Genomic DNA, 23,344 nt, shown 5'->3' on the forward strand with positions numbered 1-23,344 from the left:
GAAAGGGCAGTTTAACTAGATGTGACTGACACTGCATCTGCTGCCCAATGCCACAACCAGAGTTGCTGATGTACCGTGACATCCAAAGACATATCGTGGGTCATAAACCGTAATATGTCAAATAGCATCTGCCAAGTAGGCCAACCCTGCTTCCAGCTGGCAATGATGCCAACTACTGAGGTCACTTTCAAGTATGCTCTTATCATGAATAAGCTGCATATCGTCGTTTGAAGTCACAAAAAGGCCACTTCAAAGCCTTGTTTCAGCAAACCTTCTAGCTTCCTATCCTGTAGGACTTTTAGGAAAATGCCCTCTTCTACTACTACTACTTAGCATTTCTATAGCGCTACTAGGGTTACGCAGCGCTGTCTCTTCCACCAGCAAAGTGGTCTTCTTAGTCACCGCTGTAACTAAGGAGTCCACCCTGGGAAGCTACAATTAAATTTTCTCCTCGGGAACTAACAGGTAGAGGCGAGCCATGGCTCTTTCCACTCTCAGCCTGGCGTTCAGTGAGACACACTCTGCTGTAATCAGGTTCTGAATGTCTGGATGCATCAGGAACGCCTTAGGACCTCTAAGTCCCCTCATGATCGACGAAGATACATAGTAACATAGTAGATGATGGCAGAAAAAGACCTGCACGGTCCATCAAGTCTGCACAACAAGATAAACTCATATGTGCTACTTTTTGTGTATACCTTACCTTGATTTGTATCTGCCATTTTCAGGGCACAGACCGTAGAAGTCTGCCCAGTAATAGCCCTGCCTCCCAACCACCAGCCCCGCCTCCCACCACCGGCTCTGCCACCCAATCTCGCCTAAGCTTCTGAGGATCCATTCCTTCTGAACAGGATTCCTTTATGTTTATCCCACGCATGTTTGGAACTCCTAATGACGAAGCAGAAGGCTCCTCTATGGAAAGCACTGCCAGTGCTTCAGAAATAAGAGTACTGAGCTCCTCTTTATGAAACAACCTCAGTATTTTTGGATCATCCCCCTGCTCAGGAGGGAGCTCTCTCTCCTCTAAATAGACCAAGGACACATCAGATAAGGAGGGAGAAACAGAGATAGCCTTATTTGCTCACCCCTGGAGGTCTAAACAAAATCTCTTAGGAGCCAGAGGGGCGAGAAACTGAAGCACTTTGCAGCAACTCTGACTGTCCCTGCTTCAGTAAACACGCCTGGTGTAAGAGCATCATAAACTCCGGAGAAAACAAAGATCCCGACGCAGTTGAATGCTCTGTCGGGCCCTAAGGCTGTAAAATGGTAGCTGTGTTCTGCATCAAACTGTGCACTGGTTGTGCCGGGGACCCCAAAGACCCCGGCATATTCTGATGCTGTGCCACATCCGAAGATGTGCTGCCCCTGACTTTTCTCCATGTCCCGCGGGATTCCAGGCTTGCACATACTGCAATGCCTCAACGTCGGCCAGCAGGTTCCACAGCGGGAACACCGCTTAACCACCTCTATGGGAGTTGCCTTTCACCCCAACTGATGGTAGCGCAGCACAACGTGTCCCAAGCGGTGAGTCAGGATCCTTTCCCTGCACCAAGTAGAACTTGCAGCCCCTCCAAGCGGTTCCAAGTTAGACTTACCGCTGATGACTGTTCCCCCCAAGCTCAGACTCTCCATAAGTCTTACCACAGATGAGAAAGGCTCAGGTCTGATACTCTGTCCCAAGCTCGCCAGCAAACCTCTTTCTTTCTCCTTTCTTTTTTTTTTTTTTTTTAAAGTTCTTATGCTGGAAAAGGAGAGCTCCACAGGAAACAGGGGAGAGGTAAAGGGAGGGAAGAAATAAATTTGCGGGGAAACCAGAGACAGGGATTTGAAGACCTCTAGACATGACTGCAGACTCAAGTCACCTGCAAAGCTCAACTGGGGATCAGGAGCAACACACTCAGAACCAGAGGCTGAAAAGCGTGTCCATCCACCTGGTGGAGATAGAAAGTGTAAAAGATCACAAGGTCTCCCTGGATCCAGGATAATCACTCTAATAAAAAACTACAGCTCCATAAAGCTTTTTGCCTCTGTTCCTGTATATGACATCACTCCATTTTATCTGACACAAACACCCAAGATTGTAACTTTTGCTGACTTTCTAATATGTACTTTATGCTCATGAAACTACATGTTGATAGCTAAGGTTCATAAACCCCATAGAACTTACAAACAAAAAATCTCCAGCACACATTATCATAGTTTGCTATAATTTCTAATGCATTTCAGTAAGTACATCATTTAAATACTGATTTTATCATTTTGGAAGGAATCAGAGAGCCCTGTTCTCCTTAATAAAAAAATCACACACACACAAACTGGTATGCCATGTTCCTTCATATCGAAAACATACGGGTGATGTCCAACTTATCCTTGTGACACTTAAACATGCCCCATATTTCTTGGAAACTTTCAGATTACAGGTCTAAAATTATAGCTAAAAAAGAAAAATAAACCCAGCATCACAATGAACTGTATGGCTACAGCCCCAAATTCCTATTTAAAGGGCATGAAGATGTACATACAACAAACCCTGTTCACAATAATTTCAGTTTAAAAGTTTTTGTGGCCTTCTTCCCAATCACTGCACAAAAGGAGAATGTTCTTGCTAGGAGTAGGCAAAGAAAACTGTTCCGTGATCTCCAAACATATTGTAAGGAAGCAGACCACAGAAAGCATCTCCATTATCCATCAAGTATCAATTATCACAACCCTGTTCAAAGATCATGACTTTTTCTTACCTGCCCCCGGTGGTGATAAACATCTGCATTCTGAGGATCGATATCAGCAGCCATATTGAAGTCTTGAGTGGACAGAATAGGCTGCTGTTGCTGCATGTACATACTTCCTCGTTTGATGAGTGCATTGGCTCTAAGCTATTCAAAACAAAAGACAAAAAAGTAACTTCTGCTTCCATGATGTGCCCAATGGGGTCTCTATCTAGTACAACAGACAATGCAAAACTCCAAATTGCCCAGGTTTTACATTGCGGTAGGTGGGGGACGGACAGATCTCTCTTCCAGAGATTTCCAAATATCTGAAGTTTACAGACAAACATTTGAGTTTCCTATTTTTCTCTGCATCCATTTAAGATATTGTTTGCTTCAGCTTGGCTAGAGGCAAGTATGATGCATCGTGTATGTATGTGTGTTTTGCTTTTTTTAAAATTTACAATGCACTTAGAGGCATACCCATAGGGAGCATTGAAAATGAGATGAAACAGCACTTACAAACCAGCTTCTGATCCATTTTAAAACAGTTACTTGTCTGGAGAATGTTCAATAGATGGGTCTGCTTCAGAAGTGTTAAATGTATGTGCCAATATGTAATTGAAAATAAGAAAAACAGCAAAGGAAAAACTATCGCCTTGAGTGAATTCCTTCAAAAAGGCGGTAAATAAATCCTAATAAATAAAATAATAAATAAATATCACCCAATACAGATAAGTCTCTGGCCAAATGGTCTATTTGGGTATCTCTGTTATGAAAGCCCTGCTGCAAACCGAAAGAGGTTAATATATATAAAGTTGCAAGTGCTCTCTCATTCATAATTCAACGCACTGCATGGATTTATAAGTAAACAAGTGATGTCCTTGCTACTAAGACCTTTTGCCGAAGGAAGCTCTGGAGCGAAGATTCCACAGCATAAAAAAGTATGAAATGCTACTTTAAATTTTTAAATTGTGGTCAATAATGAATGCATTAATCGCGGTGAACATGTAGCCCATAATTTAATCGCGATTAGTAACTGACCTGCCCCCCCCACATATGCACAATTGGTCTGGCAACTCTTCCTCCCCCCCTCCTGGACCGCCGGCGGCTCTCTCTCCTTATCCTCCCAACTAGGTTTATCTTTTCAGGAAGTCTTCACCTTGCAACGCCAAAGGCAGCCCTACTGAAAGGCTGCCTGCAGCCTGCACTGGGCCTTTCCCTCTTTGTCCCATCCCCCTTCTGAAAACAAGAAATTGCGTCATAAGGGGGCGAGATGGGTCAGAGGGAAAGCCTGGTGCAGGCTGCAGGCAACCTTTCAATAGCTTCCTGAAAAGGTAAACTGGGTTGGGTTGCAAGGGAAAGGGAGAGAGAGCCACCTGTGGACCAGAAGAGATGCCAGACCGATCATGCGTGCAGGGGAGGGAGGCAGGTTATGGATCAATGTGAGCTGCAGCAAGCACAGTGTGAGCTAAACAAAAGGAGTGGCTGGAAAGCTGCAGAGGAACCTCAAAGTCAAGGATATGACTAGGGATTTTACACCTTCTGATTTGGAACCTTGTCTGGCTTTGTTCCTGTTCCAGTATATTGAGCTACAACTGGCTCTTGGAATCATGTTCCACTGTTATGTCTGCAGGCCTTAAATCATGCAGGGGGGGGGGGGGAAGAGGGGAGGGAATTGAGAGAAACTTGGGGGGGGGGGGAGAAACTTGGGTGGGGGGGGGGGGGGAAGGGGGAGAGAGAACTGCAGGCAGGGCCAAAAGGGGACAGAGATATGCTGAACTGTGCACGGGGGGGGGGGGGGGGGGGGGGGGAGGAATGCCAATTGAAGGACAGAAGGATGCAGGGAGGGAAGAGAGAAAGAGACGTTGGGTTCAGAGGGAGGGAGGGAGGGGCCTGGGGTGCATAGGGTGGAAGGAACATAAGTACTACTATACTGGGACAGACCAAAAGGTCCATCAAGCCCAGTATACTGTTTCCAAAAGTGGCCAAGCCAGGTTACAAATACCGAGGAAAATATCAAGAGTAAAACAGATTTTATGCTGCTTATGCTAGAAATAAGCAGTGAATTCTCCCAAGTCCATTTTAATAATGATTTATGGACTTTTCTTTTAGGGCATTACTTAAACCTTTTTTAAACTCTGCTAAGCTAACCTATTTATACTAGGCCACGGGGGTTTTAGTATTATGTTAAGTTTTTAAATTTGCAACTCGCCTTGAATCTGAGAGTTGGCGAGTAATAAATCACTGTTAACATAAGAAGAAGTGTTTTGCTATGGTGGGGGTGGGTGTTGAGAGAGAGAGAGAGAGAGAGAGAAAGAAAGAAAGAAAGAAAAAGAAAGAAAGAATGAACCTGGGGGTAGAAGGGAAAAAGGAAGAGTTGAACCTGGAGGTGGGAGAAAGGAAGATATTGGGCCTTTAAATCAGTTGAACTGCCACAGGGAAGGGGAGGGGACGTGGAGACTTGGGCCCCCCCACTTTGAGCTCAGGCTCTGTTCAATGGCTGGTGGGGTAGCTGAAGTCGACCAAAGTTCAATGAACAGTATGGGCTGTTAGTCACACTTAGGTAATCTAATACTACAAAACTGAAAAACAGCCAAACCCAATCTCAAAGGGTCATGTGTGGTGAATATACAACAATAAATGACAAATGGGAAATACCCTCAGAAACCAAGGTCACTGCCAAGGTCTGACCATCAAGACAGTGATATCTATATAAGATTTATATGCCTGTAATCTTATCTCTTTCATGGGGTATATTTTCCCATATCTTGTCAATAGAATTGATTCACAATGAAACCATTACTTCCAAACATTGCTGAGTACAAAAAACTCTCCAAGCAGCAGCATTACTTAAATAAACAAACAAACTTAGCTGTCTCATTGCTGGCTTAATACCCCACACTCCAACTGGTGACTTTCAACGGGGCCCAAATCGTTTCGTCCATTTCAGGGCTTCGTCAGGAACCAAACTTCTTGGAGACCAGCTCTAAATTTAGAGCTGGTCTCCAAGAAGTTTGGACAGCTAGAAATTCATACCCCAACAATTATGCTTAAGTTGAGTGGTTTCTGAGGGTATTTCCCATTTGTCATTTATTGTTGTATATTCACCACACATGATCCTTTGAGATTGGGTTTGGCTGTTTTTCAGTTTTGTAGTAGGGGTAGCTGAAGTCCCATCAACCGAAGAAACCCACTGCCTGAGTCATCTTCTTCCGCCTCGTACTGCCTCAGAAGGAAGTCAGCGGGGTGCCTCCAGCCGCCAACGCTTGCACTCCCTAAACAAGCTCAGTTTGTGCATGAACTGAGCGGGCTCAGGGAGTACCAGCATTAGCGGCACCTCGTTGGCTTCCTTGCTCCTGAGGCAGCACAAAGAGGAAGGGGGCTACTTTGGCAATGGATTTCTTGAACTAGCATGGCTTCAGCATCCCCACCAGCAAAGGGATGATATGGGGAAGAAGAGGAAATGCATGCCCCCTCCCCCCCAGTCTATCCCTGTGCCTCCTTCCCAATGGACTGCTGGCTATGCTCCACCTTTAATTGTGAGATCAGCCACACAATAAAATTTTTTAATCGCGATTGGAGATTTTAATAGAAATACATACCTAGTTTAAAGTGGGTTTAAAGTTGCTCACATTAGCCCTCTCCTCAAGTCACTTCACTGGCTTCCTATCCGTTTCCGCATGCAGTTCAAACGCCTCTTATTGACCTATAAGTGCATTCACTCTGCAGCTCCTCAGTATCTCTCCATTCTCATCTCTCCCTACAATCCTTCCCGGGAACTCTGTTCACTGGGTAAATCTCTCTTATCTGCAACCCTTCTCCTCTACTGCTAACTCCAGACTCCGTTCCTTTTATCTTGCTGCACCTTATGCCTGGAATAGACTTCCTGAGCCGGTACGTCAAGCTCCATTCTCTGGCTGTCTTCAAATCTAAACTAAAAGCCCACCTTTTTGATGCTGCTTTTAACTCCTAACCCTTATTCACTTGTTCAGAACCCTTATGTTATCATCCTCACTAATATTTCCTTATCTCTTGTTTGTCCTGTTTGTCTGTCCTAATTAGATTGTAAGCTCTGTCGAGCAGGGACTGTCTCTTCATGTTCAAGTGTACAGCGCTGCGTACGTTTAGTAGCGCTATAGAAATAAGTAGTAATAGTAAAGTGAGATAGAAGATTGTTTTCCATTAAGCTACTACTGCAGAAATCATTAATGACGAACCTTGTAACGAAGCTACGTGCTAGTCACCGAACAGTTCGTCTCATACTGCATACCCAGTTATTGAACAGTAGTGGATAACGGCACTATGTCCCTGACGAACCTGAACCTACCTTAACATTTGCTTCCTCCAGACTGATTACTTGGTCTAAGTCAGGCTTAGCAGCATTTGCATTGCCGATAAGCAGATAAAACGTGGCCCGCAGAAGCAGCGCCTCAGCCTTGTATCTGCCTTGTGATTCTGTTTCTTTTGTGCATTCACTGATGATCTTGTCATAGTTCTCTTCCTCCATATACTGTTTGGCTTTCAAATAGCCAGAACTAGGAATAAAAGAAAGATTCCATAATCTATAAAAACAGCATCAGGAGAGATAAGAAACTTTCATTTACTTAGCTTTAATGTACAAAATTCTGGATTATACCACCACAGAAAAATCCAGAATTAAAAACTGCTAGAATTGAAAACAAACTCTTCAAATAAAATTCTTCCAGAATCTTAACTGACAGCAGCTCAATTTTACTCTTCCATAAAATATGCAAAAGTTACATTTTTTAAAAAGAACTAAGCACATGGTAAAAATAAAATGTGTTAGAGCTGCCAAAACACAGTATTTTTTTTTAACTGATTAGTTTGTATCTGAAGACTGACTTAATGAGAACATATGAAGTTCTGCATATGCAAGACCACTCAAATTGGTGAAAACCAGATATGGTGATACTTTAAGGAAACAAACTATTGGAATTCTTGGTGCCCCTCAACTTAAGGTATGAAAAATCTCTAAGTGCGTCATAAAACTGGTCAGGTTTCCAGGATAACCATAATGAAATTGAGTGTTATCTGCATATAAAAGAGGCAGGAGGCAGCATATGCAAATATACTGCATGCATATGCAATGTGGATAACTTGAAAACCTTGTCCTGTGGCATTAGAGCAACGTTTCCCAAGTCAATCCTGGGAGACAGGAGACTGTGGAGAAGTCATAAGCAACACTCATGTTAGCACACTGCAAGAAGTGGAAGAGAACTGCTTAAAGTGAGAACAGCAAGCCATAGTTAAATTTAATTAGCTATATTGTGCAGCTTACCAAACTTTACCCACACTCTCTCCCATTTCCTTTCAGTACACACAACTGCAGGAGGTCATTTTGTACACAGCAGCAACACAGCTGTGATGTTCGTATATCCCCAAACCTAAGAGCCCTCAGCTGAAAAGAACAAACCAACAGTACACACTATGCTGAACTATCCATGATGGGGGAAAACGTTTCCAGAATATAAATTTGGTGCATCAGCCTTGTAAGGTAAAATTATGTATCATACCTGATAATTTTCTTTCCATTAATCATAGCTGATCAATCCATAGACTGGTGGGTTGTGTCCATCTACCAGCAGGTGGAGATAGAGAGCAATCCTTTTGCCTTCCTATATGTGGTCATGTGCTGCCGGAAACTCCTCAGTATGTCGATATCCAAGCTCCATCCGCAGGACTCAGCACTTAGAGAATTACACCCACAAAGGGACACTCTGCCCAGCTCACCACCGCCGAAACGGGGGAGGGGAATTAACCCAGCTCATCCCCACACAAGTGGGGGAGGGGAATCCGTCCAGCTCATCCCCACGGAGCGGGGGAGGGACACCACACCCGCCGATGCGGGGGGATCTGGCTTATCCTGCAACCGCGGGAGGAGCTGACTGACCCTAACACCGCCGAAGCGGGAGGGGTACAAAGCTGCCCTACAACCGCCCGAAGCGGAAGGGAACGCCGGCAGAATTTAGGTCTCAATCCAGCCCCGTAAAACGGAGGGGAGAGGAATGCAGCAGCTCACTGTAACACAAACTCGTCTCAACTCTTGAAGAATCCAATTGAAAAAACTTGAACACGAAGTCCTCCTGAACTGAAGACTAAACTTGCACCTGAAATGCAACCAGAATATAAACAGTACAGATATCTGGGAGGGGCTATGGATTGATCAGCTATGATTAATGGAAAGAAAATTATCAGGTATGATACATAATTTTACCTTCCATATCATCATGCTGATCAATCCATAGACTGGTGGGATGTACCGAAGCAGTACTCACCCAGGGCGGGACATAGAAATCCCTGACCGCAACACTGAAGCTCCAAACCGGGCCTCCGCCCGAGCAGCCACAGTCAAGCGGTAATGCCTGGAGAAGGTATGGGCCGATGCCCAAGTTGCCGCCTTGTAAATCTCTTCCAAGGAGACGGACCCGGCCTCTGCCATCGAGGCCGCCTGAGCTCTAGTGGAGTGAGCCTTCAGCTGGATAGGCGGCACCTTCCCCGCGGCCACATAAGCCGCTGCAATGGCTTCCTTGACCCATCTTGCCACTGTAGGCTTAGCAGCCTGCAGACCCTTACGAGGACCTGCAAACAGGACAAACAGATGATCCGACTTCCGGAAATCATTGGTCACTTCCAAGTATCTGATGATGACTCGTCTCACATCTAGATATTTGAGAGCAGAGTATTCCTCTGGGTAGACCTCCCTACGAAAGGAAGGGAGACAGAGCTGCTGATTCATATGGAAGCGAGAAACAATCTTGGGCAGGAAGGAAGGCACTGTGCGAATAGACACTCCTGCCTCAGTGAACTGCAGAAAAGGCTCTCGACAAGAGAGCACCTGGAGCTCGGAAACTCTTCTGGCTGAAGTGATAGCCACCAAAAAGACTGCTTTCAACGTCAGGTCTTTCAGAGATGCCCTTGACAAGGGTTCAAAAGGCGGCTTCTGCAAGGCTCTTAGCACCAGGTTGAGATTCCACACAGGCACCACTGAGTGCAGAGGAGAGCGCAGGTGATTAACTCCCTTGAGAAAACGCACCACATCTGGCTGCGAAGCCAGGGAAGCACCCTTCAGGCGGCCCCTGAAGCAAGCCAGAGCCGCTACCTAGACTTTAAGGGAACTGAGCGACAGGCCTTTCTCCAGACCTCCTTGCAGGAACGCCAACACTGAAGAAATCGGAGCAGTGAAGGGAGAAAGTGAGCCTGCTTCACACCACGCTGCAAAGGTACGCCAAACCCTGGCGTAAGCAGTAGAAGTAGAGCGCTTCCTCGCTCTCAGCATAGTGGCGATGACCTTGTCTGAGAAGCCCTTCTTCCTCAGACGCTGCCGCTCAATAGCCAGGCTGTCAGACCAAAGGGGGAGGGATCCTCCATCACCACGGGACCCTGATGCCACAGGCCCTGCTCCGCTGGCAGGATTACCCGGCCCGGATGCTTTGTCACCCGGTCTAGCACCCTGCCCAACATGGTCCAGGGCGGGAACACATAGAGAAGCTCCTGTGTCGGCCACTGTTGGAGGAGAGCATCTACTCCCAGAGATCGAGGGTCCCATCCTCTGCTGAAAAAGTGCGGCACTTGGCAATTGGCCGATGACGCCATCAGATCTAGGCTCGGCTGGCCCCAGCGCTTCGTGATGTCCAAGAACGCCTGAGCCGATAGCTGTCACTCTCCGGGATCCAAGGTATGGCGACTGAGAAAGTCCGCCTTGACATTCATGACTCCGGCAATGTGGGCCGCTGACAGCTGTTCCAGGTTCGCTTCCGCCCACTGGCAAAGATTCATAGCCTCCATGGCTAGAGGGGCGCTCTTGGTACCTCCCTGGCGATTGACATAGGCCACAGCTGTGGCATTGTCCGACAGGACCCGTACTGGCTTCAGCGCCAGTACCGGGAGGAACTCCAAAAGCGCCAACCGAATGGCTCTGAGTTCCAGGAGGTTGATAGACCACTTGCCTCTGCAGGACACCAAAGCCCCTGCGCTGTCCTTCCCAAGCAGTGGGCTCCCCAGTCCGACAAAGAGGCGTCCGTCGTGACCACAATCCACTCCGGGGTCACAAGAGGCATTCCTGCAGACAACTTGTCTGTGTTCAGCCACCAGCTCATCGCCTTGCGCACTGCTGGGTCCAAGGGAAGGCGCACAGCATATCCTCCGACACTGGAGTCCAGCGCTGCAGCAGAGAGTGTTGGAGTGGTCTCATATGAGCCCTGGCCCAGGGCACTACTTCCATCGTGGCCGTCATAGAGTCCAACAGCTGTACATAGTCCCAAGCCCGAAGAGGAGAGGCTACTAGGAACTGGTCCACCTGAGCCTGAAGTTTGACAATCCGATTGTCCGGCAGGAACACTCTGCCCACTTGGGTGTCGAAACGAACTCCCAGATACTCCAGGGACTGAGTCGGGCGCAGCTGGCTTTCCTCCCAGTTGATGATCCATCCCAGGGAGCTCAAAAGAGCAATCACCCGGTCCACAGCTTTGCCGCACTCTGCATAAGAGGGGGCTCGGATCAACCAGTCGTCCAGATAAGGATGGACTTGGACTCCTTCCTTTCTCAGGAAGGCCGCGATGACCACCATTACTTTGGAGAAGGTCCGCGGAGCAGTAGCCAACCCGAACGGGAAGCCTCTGAACTGGAAGTGTTCGGCCCAGGACTGCAAAACGCAGAAAGCGTTGATGAGGAGGCCAGATGGGAATATGCAAGTACGCTTCCTTGATGTCCAAGGATGCCAGGAACTCCCCTGCCTTCACTGCCGCTATAACAGAGCGGAGAATCTCCAAGCGAAAGTGCCGAACTTTCAAGGTCCGAATGACCCCTTTGAGGTCGAGGATAGGCCGGACAGAACCTCCTTTCTTTGGTACCACAAAGTAAATGGAGTAACGTCCCTTGCCAAGCTGATTTACTGGCACCGGAACGACCGCGCCCAGGCGGATCAGATTGTCCAAAGTCTGCTGCACTGCCACAGCTTTGACCGGAGACTTGCAGGGAGAGAGTACAAACCCGTCTCTTAAGGGTCGGCAGAACTCTAACTTGTAGCCGTCTCTGAAGACTTCCAGCACCTAAGCGTCTGAAGTTACTCTGGTCCACTCCCCCAGAAACGAGGACAGCCGTCCTCCAATCTGCACTGGGGCGTGGACCAAGGCCCCGTCATTGGGTACGAGACCCTGGGGGAGGACCGGAGGGCGCACCTCCGGGACGGCGGTCTCTGCGAAAGGAATGCTGCTTGGGGGAGAAGTTCCTCTTGAAGGAAGAGGGGGCAGAAGAGCCCGACCTGCCCGGGCGGTACCGACGGGCTTCCTGAAACCGTCCTCTGGAGGTACCTGGGCGCCGAGCCCTGACCTCTGGTAACCTCTTGCCCTTAGACGTGCCGAGATCGGTCACGATTTTGTCCAGCTCGACCCCAAGAGCAGCTTGCCTTTAAAAGGCAATTTAGCCAGGCGGGACTTAGAGGCGTGGTCAGCAGACCAATACTTCAGCCAAAGCCACCGCCGCGCAGAGATTGTCTGAGCCATACCTTTAGCCGAGGCTCTCAAGACATCATACAGCAAGTCTGCCAAATAGGCCAAGCCCGATTGCAGGGCCGGCCAATCAGCCCTCAAGGAAGGATCCAAGGGGAAAGCCCGCTGCACCATAGTCAGGCACGCCCTAGCCACATAGGAGCCGCACACTGAGGCCTGCAAACTTAAAGCAGCCGCCTCAAAGGACGACCTTAAGGCCGCCTCCAATCTTCTGTCTTGGGCGTCCTTTAGGGCCGTGCCACCTTCCACCGGCAACGCCGTTTTCTTAGTCACCGCAGTGATTAAAGAATCCACGGTAGGCCACAGAAAGGCCTCACGTTCACTTTCAGGCAAAGGATAGAGGCGGGACATAGCCCTAGCCACTTTGAGGCTCGCTTCCGGGACATCCCATTGAGCCGAAATCAAAGGTGTGCATGGCATCATGCACGTGGAAGGTTCTAGGCGGGCGCTTCGTCCCCAGCATAATGGCGGAGCCAGCAGGGGCTGAGGGAGAGACGTCCTCCGGAGAGGAAATCTTCAAGATGCTCATGGCCTGCAATAACAGGTTGGGCAAATCCTCTGAGCGAAAGATCCGCGCTGCAGAGGGGTCATCCGCTCCATCCGAGCGGGAATCCGTCTCCTCCAAGGAATCCCCAAAGGACCGTTGGGAGAACTCAGATACGCTGCCCTCATCTACATCGGAGGAGACAAAGTCCTCCAAGGCCTGGGAATCCACCCGAGGGCCTCAACCTCTTTATCAGACGAGGGAGCAGGGGCAGCGTCTTGCATAAGGAAGGCCTGATGCAGCAGCAAAATAAACTCGGGGGAGAAACCCCCCAGACTATGCACTTCCGCAGCCTGGGCCACAGCCCTAGATGCCCCCTCAACCGGCGCTCGCAAGAGCGGGGGAGAGACATGCTGCGCATCCAAGATGGCGTCCGGCGCGATACTCCGCGAAGGAGCCGCGCGGGAAGAACGGCGCTTAACTTTAGCCGCTTTTTTGCCGTCGCCCAAATTAAGGGCGTTCATGGCATTAACGTCTCCCACCTCAAGGGCGGCCCAAGAAGAAGCCGTCCGAGCAGAGTGGCCGGCCAAGATGGCGGAGGCGAGCAGCGGGGGATGGGCGTTTATGGCGGGAAAAACCGCCACACCGGAGGAAGAACCGGGACACTCATCGGTCTCCAAACTGTCACCCAACAAGGGCGAATCAGGCTTTAAGACCCCTGCATCCCCTCTAGAAGCGCACACGCGATCCGGGGAGCAATTCTTTGCGCCCTCGCCCTCCGACGCCATAGGCCACGTGGAGATCAATCGGGGAACCCCCTGCCCGCTACAAAAAGGTAAAAATTACCTGCTTTCCGCTCCGAGCTGTAACGAACTGGTGTCCCAGTGAGTAGCTGCAATAAACGTTTAAATAAACGTCGAAATAAACGCCCTTAAGGACGTTCAAAAATTTTTTTTTTTTTTAAACGGAGCCAGCGGGAGGGGGCAGAAAAGGAGGGACCTGGCGCCACCAGGTTTGCACTTGCTCAAGTAGAGCCCTCAACCCCAGGTACTCAACAAAACCTAAGAATTAGGCTTGGAGACCTAGCCAGAGCTGCTGCTGTGTGTGACCACCACCTGCTGAGATAGAGAACATACTGAGGAGTTTCCGGCAGCACATGACCACATATAGGGAGGCAAAAGGATTGCTCTCTATCTCCACCTGCTGGTAGATGGACACAACCCACCAGTCTATGGATTGATCAGCTTGATGATATGGAAACCTCAACAAGCTATTGTCTGCACACCCACCACTACATGGAGAATTTTTGCATTTAAATTTATCATGCAGTGAAAAGTATAACAGCTGCAGCAACCCAGGTCTGCAAAGCTAATACACTGGTTCTAAATTCCATTAGAATGTCCTGTGTGTGTGTGGTAGTGTCTGCCTCTCTCTGGTGGACAGTTAGCCTGATTTTAGCTACCCACTGTTATACACAAAATGGATGCCCCCCCCCCCCCCCCAAATATACTGGTTTAAAGACACAGCAACAGAGAAAGAGATGTACAAAAACCTTTTGAGTTTGGTCAAGCTTGCACATGGATAAGGTATCACAGTCAATTAGTGTTGTATTTGCAGAAGAGAATTAAAATAATTGTCAATTTATGAGTTGAGATTTTTATTTTAAGTAAATTCCAGGGAATGGGACCAAGACTAGGCCCTAGCCCCTGCCTGCACTCACTTCTCCTTCACTTCTGCAGTCTCGCCTTCCTTGTCCTTGTCCTCATCAGATTTCTCTCCCTTTAGTAGGGGCTGGGAGATGATATCATCTGTGAAAGAGCTGAAGTACGATTTGATGAACTGTGGAGAAGGCATCAGAGGCTCCCGGTTCTGAAAGGGATGCAAACGTCACTTTATACTTGTGTTTCCCCATTTATCCCTCTCTACAAGTCCTATCTCCACTATCCTTCCCACTTCTTTCCTCAGATGGCTATTCTGCACAGCACTTTCCTGTCCTCTCCTTGCGTATCTCTGTCATCCTGCATAAGATTTAGTATTTTCCAATTTCCCTTCCACATTTCCCCCAGACAAAAGTTATAAGATGGATTTGCTATAAAACAAAGCACCTCTGGAATAAAAAGAGCAGAAATCTGAAAATTCAGTGAATATAAGCCCCACCCCCTGGGAGCTGAACCACACCCTACAATTACCTTGCCTCTGTAGTCTGTGGCCGTTACCTCAGGTGTGATTCCCTCCCCAGGTGAACAGGTGCCTACTAGAAGGGAAATAAAAAGGAAATAAAGAAGGGAAAGGAAAAGGTTTAAGGCAGGAATCAGATAAAATCTGCTAACTTCAATTTTCACTAGTCACTTTAAATAATACTCAGTAACACTGTCATGTACTAAATATTCCTTGTATCTTTTCTTTAGCAATCTGACTGGATCCAGTTTACAAACTAAAAATAACAACAATAAAGAAAATATTTGAACAGCAAAAGGAAGCATATATCAGATCAGTACCCCCTCTTTAATACTCTTAACTAAAATTTAGTGTTGGCAATAAAATTTCCAGCCTAAGAGTTGATTTTCTGTGTTAACCTCTTGTTTTGCAGGATCAACATCCATTTCAGGACTCAAATCTCTCAGGTAAGTATAACTTGGTGTTTGAACTTTGTCTATGCGCCTTTAAATGTCTTTTTGTCACCTCCCTTTGGTCTTTCTTGGTTCACTTCTTCTCCTTTAAGTTGGAGCTCTCTTCCAAATCTGTGTCTTCTTCTCTATACCCTATTCCCTACCTTTAAAAACTCAAAAAGATAAAACCCTAAACTTTCTAAAATTAGGCTTTTAAAATAAAATTTTTGTCTTAAGGAAAAGAACTTTTCTTATCTTTCCCTAACTAGTGAAGAGAAAAGATAAAGGTCCCTCCTAAATACCTCACCCACAAAATTATTTCCCCAAACAACCAACATGTACACACAGCTACTCTGTTTTTCTGTTGTTAGTTTTTTTTTAAGACACAGAATGTAAACACAGCACTTGCCACTGACCTGTCACTCAAAGTTGATTTTTGTTAAGCACCTTCTCATATAGCAGTTAAAGTGTTCACTTTATTCTTTCACTCCTATCTCACACTGATTGTTAAGATAGAGCATCTCAAGAGCAAGGTCAAACACCATAAACCTCTGTCAATTTTCACTGGAATTTAGTTCCCTAAATGACAGTGACAATTTCTTTTAGTGCTATAATCAGAACAGGTTAAAAGTAGCACCTGTCAGCTTGCCCCTTTCCCTGTCAGGGCTATCCACTGACAACTTAGTTACTGCTAAACAAATAAACTTCCTTTTCAGAATGCTAATTTCCTCTTACATAAAAATATTATGAAGCAAGATGGCCACTGCTGCAGACGCATGATTACCTGTTAGCTCTCTGATTTCCTCTAATTTTTGAGATGCCGAAGAGAAGGGGCCGTTCTGCCTCCACTGCTCCTCAGCGGCAACCTCCAACCGCAGTAGGAATTCAGTCATATTTTCAGAGAGGAATGGTTCCCATATCGCTGAAAGGAAGTCCCGTTGGTTCGTTCCGGAGTGAATGGAGCCTCCAGAGCGTCCCCAGGGTTAGAGTTGTCGCTCAGCCCCGATGCAAGAGCTCCTCCTCCACAACCCTCGTGTAGCAGTTCTCCACTGTCGGCGTCCCTTACCCCGGTTTCCTTAATGGGTACGGGAGAAGAAGGATGGGAGGCGATACTACCAGCAGAGATTACTCGGACAGTCGGAGATCAAAGAGCACAGGAGGGGCCTTTGACCATTTTAACAGCATCGAAGGGGAATGAGCCTGGAGATATTGTACAGGCTAAAACTACAGGAGAGACTGAGGTACTATTTACACAATTTCCTATTTCAATAAATAAACCTAAAGAAGTCACCCTGGATAACTTATGGACTTTCATTGTGAACTTAGGGCAAGCAATGTGTCCTCAAATTCAAAAACTAATCCAAAAGAAGTGGATTTGAAACAAGCGTCTTTACAGCAACAAAATATTGAATACGGAAAAGAAATTCAAAAATTACAATCTTATCAAGAAAACATGATTAAAGATTTAACATCTCTACGGAGGATGACGGAATTCCTAGAAAACTCAGTAAGGAGTAATACTCTCCGTTTCTTAAATTTTCCGAAACAATTTGCTGCTCCTTCGAGAGACATGTTAAGGAGATATGTGAAGGAAATACTTGGGAGTGGCTGAAGAGGCCTTTCCTCCATTTTCACAGATTTATTACCTTCCAATTAAATAACAAAAAGATCGAGAAAACCAAGAATTGAATGTTTCGGCTATCTTAGAATCATCGAACAGTGATATGGTAACATCATCAACCTTAATTGCAACGGTAGCTTTAGCCCCAGACAAAAACTGGTTATTCACTTTATTCTTTAAAAATAAAGAAAAACTATTCTAGGGACACAGAATCCAAATATTTCCAGACGTTTCCAAAAATACACAGAGGAGACGTCAACAGTTTCTTCTTTTAAAACCGGGAGTCTTACCATTAGGGGCTACTTTCTTTTTAAGATTCCCGTGTAAATGTGTAGTTAAATATCAGTCAACAAAATATGTTTTTTTTTAACAAGCCCAGTTAACAACTTTTTTAACAGCTAGAATTAATGGGGGGGTGGGGGGAGGGTTAACATTGCTGCTCTTGACATATAATATAAAAACCAATAGGGTAATCATGCATGCAGAATTCTTAAGTAAAATTGTATTTGAGGGTTTATCTCCATTAGGTAACATCTAGCTTCTTCGCATAGTGGACTTGAGTAAAAAAGGGCAGTAATGCAGTTTTTCTTTCTGAATTTGAATCTGTGGGTGAAAATAATGTCATGCCAGTTTTCTTTTCTGTACAAGTGTTATACTTGATTGTATTTGAAACTTCTTAAAATATATATATATTATAAGTAATACAATATTCTTCCCAGTATTCTATTTACTCTCTCATTGACTATCATGCTTTCCCTGAAGCCAAAAGTACTCGTGTGGCTTCCATAATTTGTCACTCACACCACTCATGCATAGTGAACAAACCTCATTTAAAACACCTGAAGCCTGTTTTTACTCACAGAACACATCCACCTCATCATCCATTGACAGCTTAGGCAGTGCATGTGCTGCATTCCAAAATTCTTAGCACACACACACACACAAAACCATTTCCTTTAAAATTATTAAAAAAAAAATGTAAATACATTTCCCACAATTTCCCTTACCTGAACAGGGTCTTTCTGTTCAGCAATGTCCTCATTTTCTATATGCAGTAAAGCACCTTCTGCTGCACAGCTCTGCTCGTGAGCCTGAGGCTCTTCAAACACAAGCTCCTCCTCTCTCCAATACCTTCAGTGCACACAATGAATCTCAACACGGCTCTCTCCCAAAACCCACATACGTTCAGAAGGCTCTCCGGAGCTCTCCCCATCTTGTCCCAAACACCCCTGTGGCAGTGCCACGCCACCAGATCCAGCCCAGCACTCTAAATTAAGCCGGCTCCAGCACAGGCCTGACTCCTGGCATCTCTGTGAATGTGCGAACGGTCACGCATGGCAGGCCCAGTGCAGGCTGTCTTTACTTCACTTTTTGCTGTCAACACATGCGCAGCCAGCCCACCCATGCATACATGGAGCATGGCATCTACTTCCGGGTCACATCAGCTGTTTCCGGCTCAGCGCTCCTTTTGTGACCTGAAAACATCGTGGCCAGCACAACTCTGCCCGATACCACAGTGCTCCAGCAACTGCAGCACCCGCACACACATAGCCTTGGCCTTGAACCCCCACCTCATTGCAGGACCCTGGTACTATTTTTTTTTTAAACTTTAACCTTACTGGGTTACATTAAAAAAAAAAAAAAGACTTCTGGCACGCAAGTCTCTTCAAATGCATTACCTAGAACAGTGTTTCCCAAGTCCAGTCCTGGAGTACCTCTTGCCAGTCATGTTTTCAGGATATCCATAATGAATATGCATGAACTTGATTCACATACACTGCCTCCATTATATGCAAATCTCTTTCATGAACATTCATTGTAGATATCCTGAAAACCTGACTGGCAAGGGGTACTCCAGGCTGGACTTGGGAAACACTGACCTAGAACCTGCAAAGGTAAAAGCTAACCTTGTATTTTTCTTTGGCTTTTTCCTTCCCAAGGAGTTTAAGAACTTTATCAGCAAGCAGCATGCTCTGTTGGTTCTGGAAACCTTCCAAAATGCAGACCGCTGTCACATCTGTGAATACCAATAAACAATTCTCATTAATACTGAATAAAGCAGTGGCCCTCATTCCTCTCCCCACATATTTTTTGGGGGTGCTCTCTTGAACTCAACAATTCTTCTCTTGAATCAGCTATCAGGAATACATTAGTAATACCATTCACCAGTGTGTGTGCATTGCACAAACAGTAGTCTCTGTGCTGACACAACCTCTACAAGCACAAAATCTAGCTTAGAACAGATGTCATAACGAAGTATATAACAGAACATGATGCTATAATACCTGCTATTAATAAGTACTAATAACATTTTACTTAAACATTATAGATATTGCCTCAGCAGGTATACGGTCAGATCAAACAAAGCCACAAACCTTCTAAACATTCTTTCTTATCGTCTAGTTTTTCGTGTGCCTTTGCACGTCTGAAGAGAGCTTTGATGTATCTGGGGTTCAACTCAACGGCTTTTGTACAATCTTGCACAACTTCTTTCCATTTTTGCTACAAGACAGAGGAGGAAACATGAGTGATTTGATCCAATTCCATGGGAAAAGCAGTTGGTTACATCTCCATTGTGTATTCTGAGACCAGTTACTTGTGCTGAAGACACATTCATTAAATGTGATTCATAATTTTTTTTAAATGTAATTTATACATTTTTTTTTTAAATAAAAACTTAGTGCAGTCAGATGTATTAAACACTATGCTACAGATCAAAATTTTCTTAAGGTAGTTCAAACTGTAGTTTGTCCTTTAATGGACTACTGCAATGGTCTTTTTATTGTCATTACAAAGATTTCATTGAGGGCACTTCAGGTAATCCAAAATTCTATAGCCAGGGGGTGACCACAGGTACATCTTGTTTCAGTCACATTTCTCCTGTCCTGAGGTCCCTGCACTGGCTTCCCATGAAATGGCATATTGAATTTAAGTCCAGTCCTTGTGAGCCATGACCACCCAGACCAAGAGGCCATCTATTAAATCTGGGTTTGTCAGACAGCACAAAGTGTCAAAATGCCCCATATCAGATACACATAGGTACAGGGAACCAAGATGGCGCAGCTACATTTTCTTGCTGTGACTGTTCTCACTTGCTGCTATCAATATACTTAAAAGAAAAAGTAGGCCACACAGGTTCTCTCCCCTGAGACCCAGTCACCTGCTTCTGTGGGTCCAATAGACTCATTTATGCAATACTCAGGGTCTCAGGAGCATAACCCAGCTGTGGTCCTGGCTGAATTGACCACAGGGGCAGCTGGCCTGGCATAATTTCTTGAGCTGAATACATCTTTAAGCCCTGGGTAGCACGAGCCTCCTCCACCATGATGAGAAGTCTCATGAATGTCCTGGCTACAATATGGAAATAAACAAAGTAGATCACTGGTAAATACAAATCCAGATTTAATTAAAAATTGGGGAGGATAGATGGCCTCTTGGCCTGGGTGATCATGGCTCACAAGGCCTGGAGCCTGAATGCCTGCAGTCTTCAATAAGTGCCACTCATAGCAAAGTTGTGCCTTGTGAAGGAACAGACGGGTGGTAACTGTACATCTGTTCTGAATCTGGTCCTTTTTATGTGCTATGTGTGTATATCAAGTGTATTTCCTAATGATTTAAAAATATAGCTGCTGTTTAAGGAAGTGTTTGATAATAATAATACAATCTGTAACCCACATTGTTATAAAATTCTAAGTGAGGAACATAATTACATATATAATAAAATAACATTTCACAGACAAAATACTAGAAGACCTCTTATCAAAACAATCAGCAATATAAACAATCAACATTATAGGCAAGACTGTCACCAGTATATTACAGGTATGTCCTTATTATTCCATTGGTCCATGCGCGTGAAGAAAAAAATGGTTCTTCAGTTCTTTTTTTGAATTGTGCACTACTGAATGAAGTTCAACTGGCTACAAAGCCACAGGAGAAAGATACATATGTTGACAACTTGAGGGGAAAGACTTGACGCAGGAGTTGCCTCACTGGACTTCCCCACACAGAAGCTAGCCTGGCCAATGGAGGCGAGGAGCATAAGAACATACCATACTTGGACAACCCAAAGGTCCATCAAGCCCAACATCATGTTTGCAATAGTGGCTGATACAAGTCATAAACCTGAAAGGATCCCAAAAAGCAGCAAGAATCTATGCTCTTTACCTCAGGTCTAGTTTAATAACAGTTTACGAACTTTTCCACTCGGAACTTAACCAAACTATTTTTAAACTCAGCTACACCACTTTTCCCAAATCTTCTGGAAATAATTCAGAGCCTAATTATGCTTTATGATTTAAAACAAATAGGACAAAACTTTTTTTCCCCCAAATTTACTACTTAGCAACTTCATAGTGTGTCTTCTAGACTCTGTACTTTTTGAAGGTCAGTTTTCTCAATGGTGAAATTTTAATAATGGAGTACAATATGTACTTGTACTGGGACCGGTGCTTCTCAACAAATAAATAGATGACCTGGAAACAGGAACAAATGAGGTGATCAAATTGGCAAATGAGACAAAATTATTTGAAGTTGTTAAAAATTCCATATAGACTGTGTGAAATTACAAAAGGACCTTGCGAGACTGGGTATCCAAATGGCTGGTGAAATTTATTGGGACAAGTGTAAACTGATGCACATGGAGAATAACTCAAAACAAACAAATTATAGTTACACCATGCTGGGTTCTATATAAGATGACAAGACAGCTGAGGGGAGATTTAACAGAAGTCTATAAAATCATGAGTGGGTCCGGCAAGCCAATTGAGTTTTTATTCTATTTAACCCTAATCCTGTTTTATATTTTTTTAACCAGTTTGCATTCCACAATAGAACACTGCCTCCCATTTCATGACTTTTTAATTTCCTCAGGAATCTCATGAGGGGAACTCAAACATTTTCTGAAAATCCAGATACAACTGGCTCACCTTATCCACATTTATTCACATTTTCAAAAATGTAGTAGATTGATGAGGCAAGACTTCCCTTGGCTAAATTTCGTTCTATAAAACTAGAGTGGTAAGGGGAACCCTTTATTAACAAAACATTTGTTCAGTAAGTTTGTTCTTTATAATGGCTTCTACCATTTTGCTTGGCAGTGATATCAGGCTCACTGGTCTATTTCCCAGTTCACTACTGGAATTCTCTTTAAAAATCAACCTTATGTTGGCCATCATCTAATCTTCAGGTACCACAGACAATTTTAATGATAGGTTACAAATTACTAATGGTAGATCTTTTTTTAATTTAGTTCTTTCAGGACTCTGAGGTATATACCATCTGGACCAGGTGATTTGCTATTCTTTAGTTTATTGAGGAAAAATTAAATCTTACCTGGTAATTTTCTTTCCCTTAGTCCTATCAGGCCAGTCCAAGACTTGTTGGCAGAGACAGGAACTAAAGACTTTGTGGTGTCTGCCTTATAATGGCATTAAGCATTCAATATTTTGAATGAGAAGACAATAGTGAACTGGAGATGCCGTATTTGATAGTTTAATATAGCAAATGTCCCTAAAAAGAAGAAAGGTACCAAACTATTTAGCTGGAAAAACAGAACCTTGAAACAATTAGAAACTTTAGCAGTTCCATACAGAATATATGTATCAACTGTATGCTGAAAGACGAAGAACTAATATCTTGTGTGGGACTTTGGCCTGGTGTGGTAGGACTAGGAAAGAATGTTATCAGGTAAGACAATTTCTCCTTCCTCAGTGTCCATACCAGACCAATCTAGGACTTATGGGATATAGCAAAGCAATCCTTAAGAAGGGTGGACCTGTGAAATCTTAGGTTGAAGAAGTTAAGCACCAATCACTGCTTCTTCTCTTGAGCTTAGATCAATTCTAAAGCAGCAACATGGTCCTCACACATCTCCAGTATATCCACCACAGAGGCTTCACCTAAGAAGCTGAGACATCTTTGGTGGAAAAATTCCCAATTCCCGCTGGCCCTTTTTAGCCCCACCATAAAGCCCCAAAAATCTACTGGACTTCCTGACATTTATTATCTCAATGTATCTGATGAGACCACGGTGTATATGCAACAACTGCAGAGTCTTAAATTCTTGACCATACTTTTCTCTTTAAAAAAGAAAAAAAAAAAGAAGTAACCACAAGATCCTGATTGACATGAAAAGAATAAACCACCTTTGAAAGCAAAGAAGGCATTGTACTGAGTCACTCAAATTGAGCCCATACTTCTGGATTTTTCTTGTTGTTTAATTTTTATTGTAATGTGTCCGTTAATGGTTTTAAATTACGAATGTTAAATTGTGAACTGCCTAGTAATTTATTTATTTATTACACTTGTACCCTGCGCTTTCCCACACAATGCAGGCTCAATGCGGCTTACATAGTAATTCAAAATACAAAGTCTTATAATACAAATTTAATAAT

At 44.9% G+C, this 23,344-nt stretch overlaps 1 protein-coding gene across 1 annotated transcript in view; it reads right to left on the reverse strand.

Annotated features, from left to right (window-relative positions):
• Nucleotides 1-23,344, reverse strand: part of TOMM70 (translocase of outer mitochondrial membrane 70) — a 124,736-nt gene that overhangs the window by 57,191 nt on the left and 44,201 nt on the right. The window contains exons 3-7 of the mRNA XM_030204072.1: nucleotides 19,325-19,451; nucleotides 18,857-18,966; nucleotides 14,440-14,588; nucleotides 7,036-7,243; nucleotides 2,739-2,873 (exon numbers count right to left, since the gene is read on the reverse strand). Of these exons, the coding sequence (XP_030059932.1) occupies nucleotides 2,739-2,873; nucleotides 7,036-7,243; nucleotides 14,440-14,588; nucleotides 18,857-18,966; nucleotides 19,325-19,451 (729 nt within the window). The remainder of the gene's footprint in view (nucleotides 1-2,738; nucleotides 2,874-7,035; nucleotides 7,244-14,439; nucleotides 14,589-18,856; nucleotides 18,967-19,324; nucleotides 19,452-23,344) is intronic.

Source organism: Microcaecilia unicolor, chromosome 5 (assembly GCF_901765095.1).
Source record: "Microcaecilia unicolor chromosome 5, aMicUni1.1, whole genome shotgun sequence".
In the NCBI taxonomy this organism is placed as follows: Eukaryota; Metazoa; Chordata; class Amphibia; order Gymnophiona; family Siphonopidae; genus Microcaecilia; species Microcaecilia unicolor.